The following is a 19004-nucleotide window of genomic DNA, read 5'->3' as shown; positions in this document are numbered from 1 at the left end:
AGAAATATGACTTTTTTCCGGCTTTAATTTTAAAACTACAGAGATTACTCTTTAGTTTTTAAAAACCAAAATGGTGATTGGAGAAGAATAGAAAATCTTTTAAGTCAGCCTCCGTGCTATCTTTATGGACTTTTTATGTAATGCATGGCAGAATTACTCATTACTCATCTCACAGGACAACTTGAATGTAGATCATGGATATGATGATCATGAATTCAGGCATGGATATAACAAAGTACAGAAAATAGGCCAAATTTACATGGAAGAGAGGGTAGAAGGGAAGATAGTTAAGAAATTGTGTAAAGGGAAGCAGCCTCATAGCACAGGGAGATCAGCTTGGTGCTTTGTGACCACCTAGAGGGGTGGGATAGGGAGGGTAGGAGGGAGACGCAAGAGGGAGGGCATATGCGGATATATGTATACGTATAGCTGATTCACTTTGTTACACAGCAGAAACTAACACACCATTGTAAAGCAATTATACTCCGGTAAAGATATTTAAAAAAAAAAGAGAAGCTAGACAACGTATCTTTAACCTGCTTGCTCTCCAGCAAGCAGAATATCACTTCTGTCCCTGCTTTGACAGACACCCTGCTCTTTTCCAGGCTTTCAGGTTGGCAAATTCAGCAGGCCTCCCTTAAGGAGTGTATTTGGGACTTCAAAGTATATGCAACCTAAATTCATTTTCTTGCTTATTTTAAATCAGCTATAGTTAAAATTTCAAATTTCCTGATTTTAAAATTATTTCTATTTTATTTGTAATCATCAGAAATCTAATATGCTTCAGCATGTTTTTTGATGAATTTGTCATTAACTATTTTCAAGGGATACACTTGTGGTCATTATCACTGAATCAGAAATGAAGATACCATTTTAGCATTTTGTTAGATATAAGTTTTATTCATTTGGCTTAGTTTCATGTTAATCATTGAAGATGTTGATGAATGTTTGGTTTTTTGTTTACTTGTTGTTTTCATTACTGCTAGGTGGCTTCAGCCAGATTCCTATGCTGATCCTCAGAAAACATCTTTGATTCTGAATAAGGATGATATTCGTTGTGGTTGGCCTACCACCATCACTGTTCAAACAAAAGACCAGTATGGAGATGTGGTACACGTTCCCAATATGAAGGTAATTATATTGGGATTGTATTAGTAGACAACTATGTACTGACTGTTGTAACTAATAAAATTTTAGAAATGGCAAGTGCTTACAGTCCCTATGCAGTACCCTCTTTAGATACACGTAATGAAGGAAGCCAAAAAATTGTTTAAATGACTTGTTTATATTAATCAGTACTCAACTTTCCAAGGTATCTATTTTTTTGGTTTGTTTTTTTACATTTTGCTAGGTGCTGTGGTGATTCCAAGGAAGGATAAGAAAGTGTCTGTACAAAGAGTGCTAAGCACACAGAGGGAAGGCCATTAATACATAAGTGACTGAATAAATCAATGAAAGAATACATTTTAAAATTTTGTACCTATCTTTTAAAAGACTCAAATACATTTTGCATTTGGTACTGTTGAAACAAGCTTTAAAATATAATATTGATACTTATTAAATAAATTAGAAATGCATAAATTTGGATTGTAAAAGAATGAGGATTGGAACTAGTCATGTGCTATATTGAAGGATATAGTTCTTTGGATACCTTTTCCCTGAAACATGAATTAATAATGACATCTCAGAGCATATTGTAATGCATGATATTAAGTCCTTTGTGATATAATCTATTAATTAAATATCTTAAACTTTTATTATATTTCTGAAAATAGTCAATATTGAACGAAAATTTGTATAGGCAATCCCTAGCCACCCCTGCCCCCCAAGTTGTATTACAAAGTGATTTGGTTGTTTGGAACTTAGAGTTGATTAAGTCACAAAATCTTTTTTACTCACAGAGCAGCTGATTTTAGCTCAATATTACTTCTTTTTTAAAGACTTTTTTGATGTTAACCATTTCTTTTTTTCCTCTTTTTTTAAAAAAATATATTTATTTATTTATGGTTGCGTTGGGTCTTCGTTACTGCACGCAGGCTTTCTCTAGTTGCAGCAAGTGGGGCTACTCTTCACTGCAGTGTGCGGCCTTTTCATCACAGTGGTTTCTCTTGTTTCAGAGCACAGACTCTAGTGCTTGGGCTTCAGTAGTTGTGGCACATGGGCTTAGTTGCTCTGCAGCATATGGGATCTTCCCAGACCAGGGCTTGAACCCGTGTCCCCTGCATTGGCAGGCAGATTCTTAACCACTGCACCACCAGGGAAGTCCCAGAACTATTTCAACTACTTGATTTATACCATGAAGAAGCACAGTGCCACTGGAGCCTCTAACTTGACTCATAGTAAAAAAAGACAAGAGACATATAGTTCACATGTCTTAAGACCAGTAAGTAAAACTGTATGGAAAAGTATTTGACCCTGATACTAAACAAAAATCAGTCTCTTTACCAGTGGCTTTCAAGGTTTTGACCATGACCCCCAGCAAGGATTTGCATTATGACCCAAACGTACATATATAGAGTGGAAGAGTATGTACTCTTAGTTACATACAGTATACATAATACACATTCATACAGTATGCTGCACTCTTATATTTTCCCTTATATCTTACTTTTTAAAGGAAGATCACACCCCATCAAAGCAATTTCAGGCCTGCTAAGAATTACTCTTTAGAATGCAAAAAACATCACAGATTATAAGAAAAAAATTGAACAGAGAAAAAAGTAATTCTGAAAGTGATATAAAAAATCACTCCACTCAAGGACAGAGTTTTGATCACAATACAGTATACATTAATATATTGAGGGGTTTGTGTATTCACTGATGAATTTCTCACTTAAGTGTATGTAGTGAGTTGTTAAATCCAGTCTTTGAACCCACAGCAAGTTCCTTATTCATGTGACTACGTTGTAGTTACCATTTTCCAGGTCGGCATAACATTTCATTTCTTTTTAATGTTCATACTGTTATGCCTATAGTGTATCTTCCGCTGTATTTTCCTGTGTTTCCACCTTGCTTTGTTGTCTCTTACTCCATTCTGGTACCTGGGTTATTTACATCTTACATTTCAGAGTCAGACTTTAAGCTTTTATCTTTTGTTCTCCTCTTTGGGTTCTTTTTTTAGCCACATAATCTGTCTCTCTTTCTTTACTTCCTCTTTTTTTTTCCCCTACATATTTTGCTTCTTGAGGGCGAGAAGCCCTAAATCTCATACTCAGTATGCTCAAGTTCATATCAGATTTATGTCTAATTTAGAAACCGTATCTAGGAAACTCCAGTAAATACTATTTAGGAAAAGTGATTTGCATACCTCTTGATGTTTAATTTATTATATCACATTATCATACTAGCTGAAAACAAAATTAGTTCAATCTGTTTTGTTTTCAGCCTGATAGCACAAGAAGTTTTAGGAGCATTTTAGACTTCTCAAAAACTACTGAAGTATCCTTATATAGTAATAACCAATTATTTGGAACAAAGAAGTTGGTTTGCAGGTAATATTTCAGTGAGATCCAAAATCCTTTTTAAAGCAGCAAGTGTTATTGTTTTTTTTTAACTTATAAAATGATTATTCCAAGGAAACCTTATTTAATGAAAAGAGAAAGTTGTATTGGAAATAAAAGAATAACAAATTTTACAAAGAAGCACAGTTTATGAAAGAAAGCAGAATGGTTATCATTTTATATCTCAGTACTCCTAGAGTATGAAATTATTCAGTGATTTACTTCAAGGTTCGTAGTACATAAGCAGATGTACTTCTACTGTTAATTTACTTAGGGTAAATATAATTGTTTAATGAAAGATTAAATCAAAATAGTACATATAAAAATAGTGGCTATAATTTAAAATCAAACGTCTTAGAATTTGGAAGCATTTGCTTTTTTTTCCTTTTTATTACATTTAAGTTTAAAGCTTTTAATGGTGCCAATGTATATGAGCTGAAGAATTTTACCATGTACCTTTAAACTTCTGTGTTTTAAATGTAAGATGGGTTTTTAATATTTTCAGAGCCTTATATCAATCCAAATACTGATTTCTCATAACCCCAACTAAAGATTGTGGTTATTTAATGGAATGTATTTGCTAGCTACACTTAACTTTATATAGATACTGAGAGTCTCAAACTACTGACTCCCTAGAATGGCATTAATAAGAATAATACACGTTAAAGACATTCCACATTTCTGGGGTGTCTCTCAATTACTTAAGTAATATTGTCACTTTCTTTTATGCAATCCTTTCTATTCCTGTGAAGAGCTTGATGTTGAATTACCTGTTCTTGCCAACCACAAAAGTAGTGTCTGAAAAGAACAGAAGAAATTTTGGGTGACCCTCAGAATGATAAAGAGCTAAAGTGGTATTTAAATTGTTTGTAACTTTGTGGTTGCCTAGGGATTGAGTGTTTTTTGCCAATGCATAAACAAATAAATAACAATAAAATGTTTTGTTATAATTCCTGGAAAGTATTTCTGAGTATTGTTTATGAGACAATTTATACTTTCAGTGTTTTAAAATGCCTTAGGAAGTCTGTTCTTTGCATCTCTACAGTAAAGTATAGATAAAAGATATCCCCATATTATTGTTGAAGAAGCTGAGTTGGAAAGTTTAATTATTGATAGGTTGCTTAGCTCTAATAGTTCGTGTTGGTGACAAAACTATCTAATAGTAGTACTCTTTTTGCAGAGTAAATAAACATCTTTAAGCTTTAGGTATAAGACTTGTTTTATTAGCTGTTAATTTCTAAGATACCTATCAATGGAGTACTTTTTCTTCTGCAAAGCAATATAGCTAAAATTGAGATCAGTGCTTTAAAATATGTGAAGATTGCTGGCAAGTATTTATACCTGAATTACCAGATAAAATAATTTAATGTTAGCCCCTGCAAGAATGTAGATTCGTTTGACTATCCTTTTCTGGACTTTATTAATGGCGGCCTTTGTTTTTATTTTGTGTTTTGATATTTATGATTATTTATTCCCAAAAACAAGGCCTCCCTTTTACACTGTGTTCAGGACCCCGATTGAGGTGGAACCATCTTGATCATTCTGGCAATGTTAAATAATCTTTGAAAGGAATGCCCAAGAGGGACGAGTGATAACATAAAATGTATAGAATTGTGAGTTTATAATTGTGTAAATTGCTTCTTTTGATGTGTTACGGACAGTTATATAATAATAGCATTTGGTTTTTATAATATCATGGTTAGGTGGAAGTGAAAGCCGTTCCTGTTTCTCAGAAAAAAACATCTTTACAACAAGAGCAAGTAAAGAAACCTCAAAGGATTCCTGGCAGTCCTGCAGTAACAACTGTACCTTCTAATACTGACATGACTTTTGGTGGGCTGGCATCACCAAAGCTGGATGTTTCATATGAACCAATGATAGTGAAGGAGGCTCGATATATTGCCGTAACAATGATGAAGGTAATTTGTTTTACTTATCAGAAAAATTTTATTTTTGCACCGTTCATTCATTTAACAGACATTTCAGTGATTCAAACTCAGATACAAATCACAGGTCTGGAGAGTTCTTGATAGATGTCAAACTTGCAATGTTTTTTTAAGGATAATGTTATTTTCCTATGGAGGATTTTCATTCGTTCTTGGCAGAAGTCTAGAGAGGTTTCCAGTTGTAGATCAAGTTAATTCAATCAGAGATTGAGATGTTTGGAAACTGGATTTCATTTCCTGCAGACGTACTTGTCTATTTTCAATTTACCAGTACTCCTAGGACATAGCCCTTCAGGGATTCAGAGTTTACCTAGGCCCCCTTTAACTTTGGGTTCTTCCAAATGCCAGGCTCATCTCTTTGGGTTTCTTACTCCTTTAGGCTTTTTAGCTCTTTGGTGCCTTTAGACAGATTAAAAAACAGGTTTTTTTTGTCCAGCTTTTTTAGTTATCTTTAGAGGCAATGTTAGTCTAAATTATCAAGATGGTTGTTATTTGAAGTAGAAGTTAGGAATTATGCTATTTTCAGAGAGCAGTGGTGAGCCACTGAAGGCTTTCAGTTGGAGGAATGGCGTGATTAGATTTGTGTTTTATAAAGATCATAGTGGAATATGGAGAATGTAGTTAGGAGGATAATCAAGAGACATGGTTTGGTTTAAGTCTCTTTAGGAGACTGTTGACTTAATCTGGTGAGATATACTGATCCCTTGGACTAGTGAGTTGTCAATTAGGGTAGATTCAATAGATATTTAGGATAGATTAAGACTTAGTGGCTAATGGATATGGGGTAAAGAGAAAGGTAGGAAATAAAAAATGGAGTTCACATTTTGAGCTTGAGTAGTGAGACTGATAGTGTTGGAGAAGGGGCAGATTTTGGTTGAGGAAGATAACAGATTCAGCTTTTGATGTGATGAGTTTTAGATATCTCTGAAATATCCATATGAGGATATATAAAAAGAAGTTGGAACTAAAAACCTGAAGTGATCACAGTCTTACCTCAAGAAAAGAATTGGAGAATCATCAGTACTTGTATTACTCATGAAATTATGGAAACAGATGATCTCTATCTAACGTGGAGAGAGGAGAGGGAAGTTCCAGGACCGGGTCCTGAGGAACATCAGTATCAGTGATTCTCAAACATTTGTCCACATCAGAATCATCTGGAACTCTTATTTATTTATTTATTTTTCTTTTAAAAATAAATTTATTTATTTATTTTTGGCTGCATTGGGTCTTCATTGCTGCGTGCTGGCTTTCTCTAGTTGTGGTGAGCCGGGGCTACTCTTCATTGCAGTGCATGGGCTTCTCATTGCGGTGGCTTCTCTTGTTGTGGAGCACGGGCTCTAGGCACGCGGGCTTCAGTAGTTGTGGCACGTGGGCTCAGTAGTTGTGACTTGTGGACTCTAGAGCACAGGCTCAGTAGTTGTGGTGCACGGGCTTAGTTGCTACGCGGCATGTGGGGTCTTCCCACACCAGGGCTTGAACCCACGTCCCCGGCATTGGGAGGCATTCTTAACCACTGCGCCACCAGGGAAACCCCGTGGAGCACTTATTTAAAACGGAAATTTTCCTACCATCCAAAGATTTAGATCCAGTAGGTCTGAAAAGAGGTTCCAAAACTCACGTGTAAAACAAATATGCAGAATGATTCAGGTTCAAAAGCTATACTTTGAGAAATACTGATTTACAAGATAGATAAATTAAAAAACAAAAGAAATGAAAATGGAAACAACATTGGCGAGAATACCAGCCAAAGGGCTAGTACAAAGTAGGACACCAGCTCTTACCTTTGCCACTTTTCCCCCCATGTTGCATATGGCAACTCATTTCATCCTCATAACAACCCTATAAATGACTGTTTCTTATTCCCATGTTACACATGTGGAAATTGAAGCACAGAGAGGTTGAATAACTTGCCCAAGGGCACACAATGACAGAGAGTCTGATTCCAGATTTGATTTTCCTACTTCCCCCAACTACCTTATGCCATGTCCTGAAGGTCATAGAAAGCTGTTTAAGACAGGTTAACAATGTTATGCTGCAGAGTGAAGTCTTGAAAAGGATCTAGCAGTGATCAGTGATCTTGGCAGGAGCAGCTTTAGAGGCATAGTCAGTTGATTAATTTGTAGATGAAGAGGAAGTGAAGATAGCTAAAGGCAAAACGAATGTAGATAAGTCTTTCAAGGTGTTTGGTTATAAAAAGAAACAGAGGAAATGGGATTGAGTGAAGGCTTTAGAGTCTGAGACTGAATATAGAAAGACATGTTTTAATATTGATGAGGAGACGATTGAGAAGAAGGGAACAATGAAGATACTCCAAGAGATAAAAATAGTATCTGTAGCTCAGGTGGAGGGATTGGCTGTATGTAGGAGTATTGCCTCTTTCACTGTGCCAGGAGAGGGAAAAGAAAAGAATTAATACAATTGCTAATAAATTTGTAGGTTGTGCAGCAAAGAATTATTTATGATAGCAATTATATGTTTTAGATTGGAGATGGGAGTGATGAATCTTAGGGTCAAGATTTTGAAACAAAGGGAAAAAATGAAATAGTCATTGTAGAGAACGAAGAGAAACTGATCAGAAAAGACTTATCAGACATCCTTGGAGAATCAGTTGAATTGAAGATCCTGTATTAACAGTTCAGTGTGAGTCTTATGAACACGAATAAGATAATCACTTGGATTGATTTGGCATGGACCTTGTGCCAGATAGTTCAACAAAAGAGCAGTGACTGAGAAGGAAGCTGAGCATATGGTGGTTAAAGAAAAGACAGCGAAACCCAGCTGGTTTGGAAGGGAAAATAAAAGTGGCTTCAGAGAGAGAAATTTAAGGAGGTGAGAAGGACTAGAAATCTAAGAATAGATGCGGTAGGAGTTATGGAGGCAGAGAGCGGAGCAGGCCATTTTATTTGGATATCAGAGATTGAACAGTTCTGAGTAACATCACAGGTCTGTGCATTGGTACAAGTGGCTGAAACAAAGTTAAAGTTGAGATTATTGAGGTTGAAGAAATAAAGGAACTGAAAAGCTAGAGTTTTGGATGAGTTGTCCACAATTAAAGAATTTGAAGCTAAATATTCTCATTCATTTCAACTTTTTTTTAAGAGATTTAGTTTCTGGACTCCTTACCTCCCTAATTATTCTTTTAGTTTCCTATGAACATACTTAGGTTTGTGTAATTTCTTTTGAAAATCTAGTTACCAGAAGTGAATTCAGTATTTCAGGAATGTTCTGAGAGGCCCAGGTTAAGGCAGTTACAGAATACCATTCCCAAACTGTCTCTTTGAGATATTAATTCATGTTCCAGGAAAGTGGATTCTCTTATATCAACCATTCACAGATACCGTGCTACCAGTACGTGTGCTACCCAGTAGTGAACTAAATATGGTGGAGGATGTAAAAGTGAGATATGATCTATCCTTTCATTATTAAATAGAATAATATGTATTTGAGGGAAATTGTTGGAGTAGAAAACCCATTGTACTGTGAATCTGGAAACCTGAGTTTTCCTGCTATTAACACCGTTGTAATCTTGTTAGACTTACCCTGAAATTGCGTTTTCCTCACTTGTAACTTTTTAGTAGGTGACAGAAGCTAGGTCATTTCTAAATCACTTTCATGGAAATAGCGAGGGTGGGGCGAAGGAAGGGGGCTTGTGAGTGGTGTGGGTGTGCTTCTCTTTGCTGTAACTATAGTAGTAGTTAGAAATGAATGAGCAATTGGAGAACTTTGCCTGAACCTTGAAAGGTTTATTTGGAATTGCTGCAGGAATATAAAAGTATTGGAAATAATGTGACAAGTTTCATGTACCTACAACCCATTTTTATCTTTACATTTAACCAAACTTTTTCAGATCTTTTTGTTATTTCTGTTAAGAGACAGATTGTTAACAGTACAATTGCAACCCTCTGTAAACCCTTCTCCCTGGACCCATTCCCATCCCGTCCCTAGAGGTAACCACTGTCCTGAAGGTAATTAATGGTTCTTCTTCCCCAGATACATTTTTTGTATTTTACTGAGTACAAATTAATCTATAAGGAATATAGTATTTAGAATTTTGTGTATTTTTCAGAAGTTTATAAAAATGGTATCATATGCATCTATCACTTTGCCAGTGTTTGCCCAACATTGTTTTTAAGGTTTAGTCATGTAGCTGTAGTGCATTCAATTTATCTGCTTTGAAGTATTCCAGTGTATTACTGTTCCATAATTTGTTCATTCCCCTACTGATGGGCATTTAGGTTGTTTCTAGTTTTTTCACTACTGTAAATTGTATTGAAATAAACATCCTCGTATATGTCTCCTTTTGCACATGAGCGAGAGTTTTTCTAAGATATATATCTAGAAGTGGAACTGCTGGATAGTAGGACATACCTGTCTTCAGCTATATTAAATATTGCCAAAATTTATATGCCCATGAGCAATGTATCAAAATGCTAGGTACTTCATGTTCTCACCAGCATTTGGTTCTTACCAGCACAACTTGATGACTGTGATAGGATCATCTTGTTGTTTTAATTTGCATTTTCTTGATCCGCAGTCTAGTTGAATAACTTTTCAAATGTTTATTGGCCTTTCAGATTTCCCTCTTCAGTGACTTGCCTTTACTCACTTTTCTTTTGTGCTGTTTCTGTCTTTTGTATTGATTTGTTCTGTATATATTATGGATTCATATCCCGTTAAGGTTAAATGAATTACGAATCCCCTTGTCCCAGGTGAAGGCTTAACTTTGCCATTTCTTTATAGTGTCATTGTTTTGGAGAAATTTAAAATTTTAATGTGCTCAAAACATATTATCTTTTTCTTCTTCTGAATTTGTTGATGTTTTATTTGTTACATCTAGGTCTTTAACACACCTAGAATTTATTTTTGTAAATGGTGCGATGTAGGTAATTGAGTTTTTTCTTTTTCTCCTGTATGGATAACCAGTTGTCTCAGCACCATTTATTGAATGTTCTATCAGTGCGTTAGTTAAGAACGTTTCTAATGATTTTGTGATTCTTGCTCATCTCTTTCTTAAAGGTTTATGAAAATTACTCATTTGAAGAACTGCGTTTTGCATCACCAACTCCTAAGAGGTGAGGATAATTTTCTCAAAGCATAGCCAAAACATGTGTTGCCAACTGCTTATAACTAAGATCACCCTGCATTCCAACCTTATTTTCTATAAATAAATATAGGATTTAAAAATTCCTGGTAGAGATTTTTTTTTAACATCCTTATTGGAGTATAATTGCTTTACAATGTTGTGTTAATTTCTGCTCTGTAACAAAGTGAATCAGCTATACGTATACATATAGCCCCATATCCCCTGGAAGAGATTTACGACAGGTTTTATAATGTGTAGATTCACAGGTAGAATGTATTTAGATTGAACTGTAGTACTGCCAATATGTTACATAATACTAAGGTACTAAAGTATCTAAAAGTATATAAATTGGCTTGTAAAGCATTGGTTAGTTTGTTTTTTCTCTTTTTTGTTGCCCTCTCCCTTCACCTAATGAGTGGCAGAGCGATTTCAGTGTATGTTGTATTTGTATTTTCAGTTATGAAGTCCTTTATTTTTAAGCCCCTGGGTAATTATTTTAACTCCAGATTGAAGCAGATTTTCTGAAACAGAGTTTTTGGCTTACTATTTTATTTGCTTGTTAGGAGAAGTACTTTTTAAAACAGTTGCTTGGAAAAACTTATTAGATGGATTGTACTTTAGACAGACCACCTCTGTAGAATTTAGAAAAAGCTCTGAAGTGAATCTGAAACAGCATTAACTTAAAATTAACTTAATTAGAAATTAATTAACTTATTAGAGATTATCCAGCAGAAGAGGGGTTTGCCAAGATTGGCCGGCAGACCCAACCAGGCATGTTTTTGTAAAGTTATATTAGAACACAGCCTTGCTCATGAGCTGATGTATCGTCTGTGGCTGTTTTTACACTACAGTGACAGAGTTAAAAAGTTGTGACAAAGACTGCTTGGCGCAATAGACTAAAATACCATTAAAGATAATGTTACTGACCCCTGGTATCATGATTTTTATGGGGATCAAAAAGTCTGAGAAATGAGCAAGAGTTTTTTGTTTTGCTGGGTGCTGGGGTGAGGAGGAAATAATAATTCTTCTTTGGGTATATTAAAATTGAAATGCCAAGATGCCTCTTAGTTATGCAAGTGGGGATATTTCCAGGGCAGCGGGAAATGCCAGTTCGAAATTCAGGGGAGAAATAAATGTTTGAGTCATCTTTATACATATGGTATTTAAAACTGAGGAATGGATGACTGGTCAACTAGAGAGATGACACTGAAAGAAAAAAGAAGATCTAGACCCAAATCCTGGGGCATTCTGTAAGTTAAAGGGTGCTCAGAAAAGGGAGAGCCAACAAAACACTGAGAAAGAATGGCCAGTGAGGTACAAGAAAAACCAGAAAAGTGTTGCAGAAGGTTTTTCAAGAAAGGAGGAGTTGTCAGCTGTTATCAGAGGTTGCTGAGGATGAAGAAGCAATGATTGGATTTGGGGACATGGTGGTCATTGGTGACTGTGACATGATCAATTGCAATGAAGTGTTGGGAGCAAAAGCCTAGTGAGGATAATAAGCTTTGGAAGAGAATCGGAAATGAGGAAACGGAGAGTGATTGTAGGTAATTCTTTAGATAAGTTTTGCTGTAAATGGGAAAAAATATATGAGGCCATATTAGGGAAGGCTGTAATATCAAGGGGAGGTGTTTAAGATGGAAGATTCTGAGTTTGTTTGTACAGAAAGGAAAGAGAAATAGAAACGATCCAGTAAAAGTGGGAGAAATTGACGGTGAATGAGAGAGAGCAAGATAATTGCATCACAGAAGTGCTGACGGAACGAGATTCACAGCCCAAATGGAGTGGCTGGCTTTGGACAAGACCCAGGACACTCCTTCCATTGTAACAGGAGGTAGATGAAAATAGGCTTAATCTGATTGCAACTTTGAGGTTGTATCTGATTGCTTCTGTTTTTCACTGAAGAAAGTGATGAGGTCATGATCAGCTGAGAGTGAGGAAGAGTGGTGCTAGAGGTTTGAGGTGAGGAGGAAAAGTAAATTCAGTCATGGAGAGTAGGAAAACATGCTCTGAAAGTAGGATTGCTATTCATTGTGATAATACAATCAGAAATTTTATGTTTGCTGATACATGTTCATGATGATGTCAGCTGTTTAACCAAAAGTAAATGTTGCATTGCCCATCTTATTTCCTTTCAGGCCCAGTGAGAACATGCTGATTCGGGTCAATAACGATGGCACTTACTGTGCAAATTGGACTCCGGGGGCTATTGGACTCTACACCATTCATGTTACAATCGATGGCATTGAAATAGGTATTTTTTTTTTTTAAGTTGTGAGTTACTTAGTGCAAAGAGCTAGAATCAAAATCCTCTTTCTGTTCTAGTTTGCCCTTTAACATGTGTCACAGACATGGACAGATTTCATAACTTTTAGGGGGCTTCATATCCTCCTTTAGAATGAGTACTTAATTCGTGCATTGTTAAGGTCTTAAAATGTTGTAATAATTTATGGGTCATTGTAGCCCTCATGATTCCTTCCCTGCATTCCCTGATGTGGCTGGTCAGGTTCGATCTCCTCCATGCTGTGCTATAACCATGTGCATGCCTCGTCTCCCTACCCCGTGGTATGTCTGTCTTCCCTTCCTGGCTGTGAGCAGACACCTCTTTCATCTTTGGATCTCCCAGTCTGGCTCAGTGCCTGGCGCATGACGGCTGCTCAATAAATACTTGCCGAAAGGATGAATTTTTTTTACCTACCACTAACTTTGAAAAATATATTGCTTTTCCTTTGGGCATTAATCTTTCTCTTTTCTCTATTTTTAAACTATCCATATGATAGGACAACAGTAGGACAACAAAGCTCTAATAAGTGTTTATCAATATGAATTCCTTATAACACTGCCTTTCCTAATGCTCCTCAAGCAAAAGGGTTCCTATGATCAGGCAGATTTAGAAAGCCCAATGTATTGTAGTCTCATCTTAGACATTAATACAATTCATATTATCATATTTGGGATTCTAAGAAATCTTGAAATTAAGAATCCTCTCTAAATTTGTTTAATCCTTATCTTGAGAACCTTACATGTAGGGAAGAGGAGGCAGGTTAGAGATAAAAGTAATACTGATTAACATTCCACCCAAATACCCTTTGGGAAACTTTAAGTAGTTTGTTTTTACAGTGAAGATAAAGAGGTACTTTACATTGTTGTAACCATAGATGTATAGAGTACACATTAATGTAACTATAGGATTAGATATATTAGATTCATCTATACCATCCTAAAGACATTTAGTGGCAGCCTTTGCTGCACTCTTTTATCTCAGCATATCTTTAAAGGCTTTAGTTCAGCAAACTTTCGCTGTTTCTGGGCAAAACATGTTCTAGGTAAGACAATTCCTGGCAAGTGTTGACAACTTACTGATGATTGTAAGATAAAACAGCCAAACAAAATCACATAAAGTAGAATATAAGTAGTGATGTGCAAGGGGCACACATTACAGCAGCTCAAAAGTGGAGATAGTCAAGAATGGTTTCTTCTTGACTAATAGCGGGTAAAGGAAACTGATACAAAGTAGATAAGAAAAATCCACTTATATTTGTTTTCTGGAAAGACACTGAAGAAAAAGATTCATAGTTACTTAGAATCATTCATTTTGTTCCCCACCTTCTTAACTTAGCTTTCTCCAAAGGTGACCAAACTGTTAGTAGACTAGGATCTTGCTTGACTGCAGTCAAGGACAGATAATAATTCATTAGAATAAGGAGGATGATAATAGCATTTAATATATATCTAAAAATTTTTATACACACCTTACATATTTTATATATATATTTTTTAAATAATTTCATTCCCACAGCATCTCAGTGAGATAGGTGCTATTCTCATCCCTATTTTATAGATTAAAAAAATGAGGCACAGAGAGTCAAACAGCAGGTGGCAGATGTGGGAACAGCCAAGTCTAACATGAGAAGACCAGCTCTTAAACACCACACTGTGCTGCCTGTTACTCATGAGATGATTGGTATAGATGATGAGTAGTGTTCTGATTGGTTGTTATGAGATAACGTTTGATCACACAAGCGTTTCTTTTTGATTATTTTGAATTTTTCAGTATTATTTTACATATTCTATAGCCCCTCCTCTTTGCCTTGAACCCCTGAGACACCCCTTTGGAATCTTAAGGTCATTTTTCAGATATTTCTCTCTTAGCTATTAAATATTAATCACCTTAAAAGGACAGAATTCAAATATTTGTTTTAATTGTTTAAAATAGCCTGTGAATGTATATTAAGTTAGGTTTAAGGGTCCTCCCTCCCTTGTGTTCTCAAGTGTTACAGTTCCCTTCCTTTTCTTACAGATGCTGGCCTAGAAGTAAAAGTAAAAGACCCACCAAAAGGGATGATACCACCAGGAACTCAGCTGGTCAAACCAAAGACTGAGCCTCAACCAAATAAGGTTAGGGTAGAATGAAATCAGAACATGAACTGGTCTGAGATTTATTAATTTTCTTCATTGATGCTTCAAGGTAGCCATCAAACACCTCATATTTTATTTTATTTCAGTATTCGAATTCTGAGTATTCCTAAATGAACTTGAAGAATAGTTCATGGTAATTCTAATCATTTCTCAATTGTAGAACCTGTACTTTTTGGTTTCTTTGTATAATGCTATAGTAATTTATAGGCCTTGTGTACTTTCTGTTATTGAAAGTTTACAATTGGGACTTCCCTGGTGGTCCAGTGGTTAAGACTCCGCACTGCCAATGCAAGGGGTCCAGTTTCGCTCCCTGGTCAGGGAACTAGATCCTGCATGCCGCAACTAAAGATCCCGCATGCCGCAACGGAAGATCCCACATGCTGCAATGAAAGACCCCGCATGCCACAACTAAGACTTGGTGCAGCCAAATGAATAAATAAAAGCTACCCTTAAAAAAAAAAAAAAAGAAAGAAAGAAAGTTTACAATTCACAAAACGTCTACCGAAATTAAGTGTATAAAGTTGACAAAGTTAACGTATCCTGTGCTGTTAAAAGAAAAAATTCATTTCCTAACATCTAAAGAGTAAGCACTATAGGAGTTTTAGTAAACTACTTACTAAAAATGAAATATGGATAATAGAATTTATATACCTTCCTGAAAGGAAAAAAATGGCTCTTTTCTCCTTTTTATCATGTCTTCAAAGTTTAGAAAAGAAATTATAAATGTATATTAATAATTTTCTATTTTTTCAATAATTTACATTTTTACACATTTTAAAAAACAACATTTTTTAAAAATGTTGTTTTTATAAATGTTTTCTCTTGTTGTTTTTATAAATTAACCACTGTTATTTGCACAGGGAAACCAGCTACAAATAATTTTGGAAACTTTATCAGAATTATACTTTCAAATCTGTTTAATTTTCTCTCTTACCACTTACTTATAAGGACTTCTGTTCCGTGATTTCCCCTGTCTCACCTGTCTGTCTTTGCCTTTCTCAGGTTCGAAGATTTGTGGCCAAGGACAGTGCAGGGCTCCGTATCCGTAGCCACCCTTCCCTTCAGAGTGAGCAGATAGGCATAGTGAAGGTCAATGGAACCATCACTTTCATTGATGAGGTAATTTGTAAGGAAACACTTGGTAACAAATTTTGGACAGAAAGTTTTTGCATCGTTTGCACAATGTAAGTTTACTAAATTGTTTGTTAGAATGTGTTTTAAGCAGTTTGGGTAGTGTTTGGGAAATCATTTCACAGAATTTCAAAATTCTGTTCATTGAGTTTCAAACATTGCATTCATTTTTCTTTATCAATAAAAAAAGTAACTAAAATTATATTTTTAGCATAAAAGGAATTCAGTTAACATGGTAGTCAGAACCTGTACAAGGATTCAATGAAAATGAGTACAGTTTTTCTTGAATTTTTAGAATGTGGTTTGTTTTTGAATGTGTTTATTATGTTGCCTTAACTTTGGACAGTACATATTTCTAATAATTCAGTCAAGTAACTTCCAATTATGAAAATCTAAATTGAGGGGAAGGAAGTCTTAAGTTCTTTTGGGAAACATCTGATTTTATGTTTGAAATATTTATCTTAAAGTGCGATTTTTTTGTGTGCTTTTACTCCTGAGTGACATTGTTTTTTACAATCTCACCATGTGAATCATCATGTTGCTTGGCATTCCTTGCTGGTTTTTTCCTTAAAGGTTCTCTCATTCTTACCTTCTGCAAAAACTAGATGCTTAATCTCCATGTCCAGCATTATTTGCCTGCTTTGTAGCCTTTCAGACCTTGCTACCCTCATAGGAGTTACAGGAGGGCGTGGCTTGTTTCTGTTGCATATATTCTGTAGATCCACAATGATGATGGTGTGTGGCTGAGGCTGAATGATGAGACGATAAAGAAGTATGTTCCTAACATGAATGGTTACACTGAAGCCTGGTGCCTCTCTTTTAATCAGCATCTTGGGAAGAGTCTTCTGGTCCCTGTTGACGTAAGTAAAAGGCGGTTTTAAAAAGCTTTCTAGGTATACTGTGTCCTCATTACAGGGCTTTCTTTAATTAAGGCTTCTCAGTTCTGAGGTAAACCACAACTAAATAACTTTAAGTGCTTGAATTCTGAGAGCTTCTGTGTAATAAAGAGGGAGTTTGGCAAGGCTAAGGACCTTACTACTTACTATGGTCCATCACAAGCAAGAAGTAGTAAATTAAAACTAGGCCTGCTGAATTCCTTACACAGAGGTAGGGAACGAGAGCGGTTTCGTTTTTTTCCCCTTTCTTATTCACACTACTGTTTGGAATGAATTCCAAACTAAAATTTAAGAATTCAGTGTTACTCTTCATTTCAGAAATATGTATAATGTACTTTTTTTATGTTGGCATTTTGTAATTCTATGTTGTCTAAGTTTGGATCTTTTCTTTCTTGGCATGTGATACTGCTGTGTTAAAATAAGGTGGATTTTTAGACTCGTGGTGCTGTAGTGTTCTAGTTGAAGTTAAATCTTAGTGTCTGAGAGAATTCACTGAGCCTCTTTGACAGATGCAGTAGAATACTTAGAGTGTTCAAAGGTTTGCTATATCAGTAAATATGATAGGAACCCACAGCTCTTTTTATAATTTAAACAGAAATATATGATTTTTTTCTTTTCCATTTCCATCAAATGTATTCCTTATGACACTGCTAATGAATAGAACAGGTAAATTTTTATTTTAAAAAAACCTTAGTATTTTAAACAGTGGAATTTCTTTAAAATAAGTATATAAAACTAGCTCTTTATATCAAATCATTTAATATATTGTTTGTTTTTCTCCTTAATAGTTCAGAGTAATGTTCTCCAAAGGGGTGTATACAAGATGATTCTTTGGGAAAGAAAATAACAGAACTTCTATTTAAATTTATTGATTTCATTCTTTTCTCTATTCCTTTGTATATGTTTTATAATAGTACAGTGGGGAGAGATATATCTATCTGTATACTTTTTACAAATAGATGCGTGATAAAGTTTGGAGAGTGTTGGTCTACTGCTTTTTTGATTTTTTTATTTTTTTCAGCTGTGGCTCGAAAGTTGGCCTTAAATGGTTTGAACCCATCTCTCATTATGGTAACCAAATATTCTTCAGGATTACGAAAATGATATTTTAAATGAGATAATTATAATAGCCATTTTGTTTATTTCATTAACAGCACATTTTTAAAATTTTGACCAATTTAGAGTTTTGTGTATTTTAAGGCCCTAATAAGGCATTATATTAGATTATATTATCTTTACTACCTTCCCCACTTCAATATTTTCTTCCTAATTCCTTTGTTTGCTCATTTGAGAAGGTGGTTTTGGAAGAGGAAGATATTCACACAGATAGAGCAAGAGAATAAACAAAGGTAGAAAGGAAGAGCAAGAAGTGTGCTGTGTGTTGAAGTTCTGAATCCCATGGCTTCATTTTGGACCACTGCTGTTCTGTTACTTGATGCTTTTAAACTCTAGCCAAGAGACAGTTTTTAATAGACAGTCTTGAGGTCAGAGAGAGAGGACATCATAAAGGTGAGAGGGAACGCTAAATGGAGTGAGCCGTACAAATACTCGTTGATGGCTTTTCACTGGTATGTGAATGAGGAGATTATCACTGACTTATTTGAAAAATCTAGATGAAGAATATTGGAGATAGAAAGTAAAATGAAGTAGCTTTTGATATTTTCTAGCTTGTCTTTATGTTGAAGAATGACATGAGTTCTCTTTTAACATTAAGTAACTCAGAGTATCTGGTATCATTAAGAAGGCTGAGGTTTTTCTGGTTCCTTTATTTCAAGGATGGTAGTGACTTGAGATCCTTACAAATTAAAGGAAAGATGCCAGTAGAAAAGGGAGACATTAAAGATGTAGATAAGAAATCTGAAGGCTGAAAGAGGAGGAGAAAATAGAATTGAGGGCACATTGGAGAGTTGTTTCTGTGAAGGAGGAGGGGGTATGTATGGCAGTGGGTAAGTTTTTAGGGTTGAGGGAGGAAGGGAATAGGTTGAAGGAGACCATGATTTCCATATAGAAGGGAGAAAAGTCATCAGCT

General features: G+C 35.4%; 1 protein-coding gene across 13 annotated transcripts in view; it reads left to right on the top strand.

Moving 5' to 3' along the window:
- MYCBP2 (MYC binding protein 2) overlaps positions 1 to 19004 on the top strand; it is a 266977-nt gene that overhangs the window by 169032 nt on the left and 78941 nt on the right. For all 13 annotated transcript variants that reach the window (XM_081214828.1, XM_081214825.1, XM_081214831.1 and 10 more), the window contains 7 exons: positions 987 to 1131; positions 5204 to 5419; positions 10466 to 10521; positions 12668 to 12783; positions 14830 to 14927; positions 15951 to 16067; positions 16799 to 16939. In XM_081214828.1, the coding sequence (XP_081070954.1) occupies positions 987 to 1131; positions 5204 to 5419; positions 10466 to 10521; positions 12668 to 12783; positions 14830 to 14927; positions 15951 to 16067; positions 16799 to 16939 (889 nt within the window). The remainder of the gene's footprint in view (positions 1 to 986; positions 1132 to 5203; positions 5420 to 10465; positions 10522 to 12667; positions 12784 to 14829; positions 14928 to 15950; positions 16068 to 16798; positions 16940 to 19004) is intronic.

Source organism: Mesoplodon bidens (assembly GCF_964165515.1).
Source record: "Mesoplodon bidens genome assembly, chromosome: 17".
Lineage (NCBI taxonomy): Eukaryota > Metazoa > Chordata > Mammalia > Artiodactyla > Ziphiidae > Mesoplodon > Mesoplodon bidens.
This window is presented reverse-complemented; position numbering and strand designations above follow the sequence as displayed.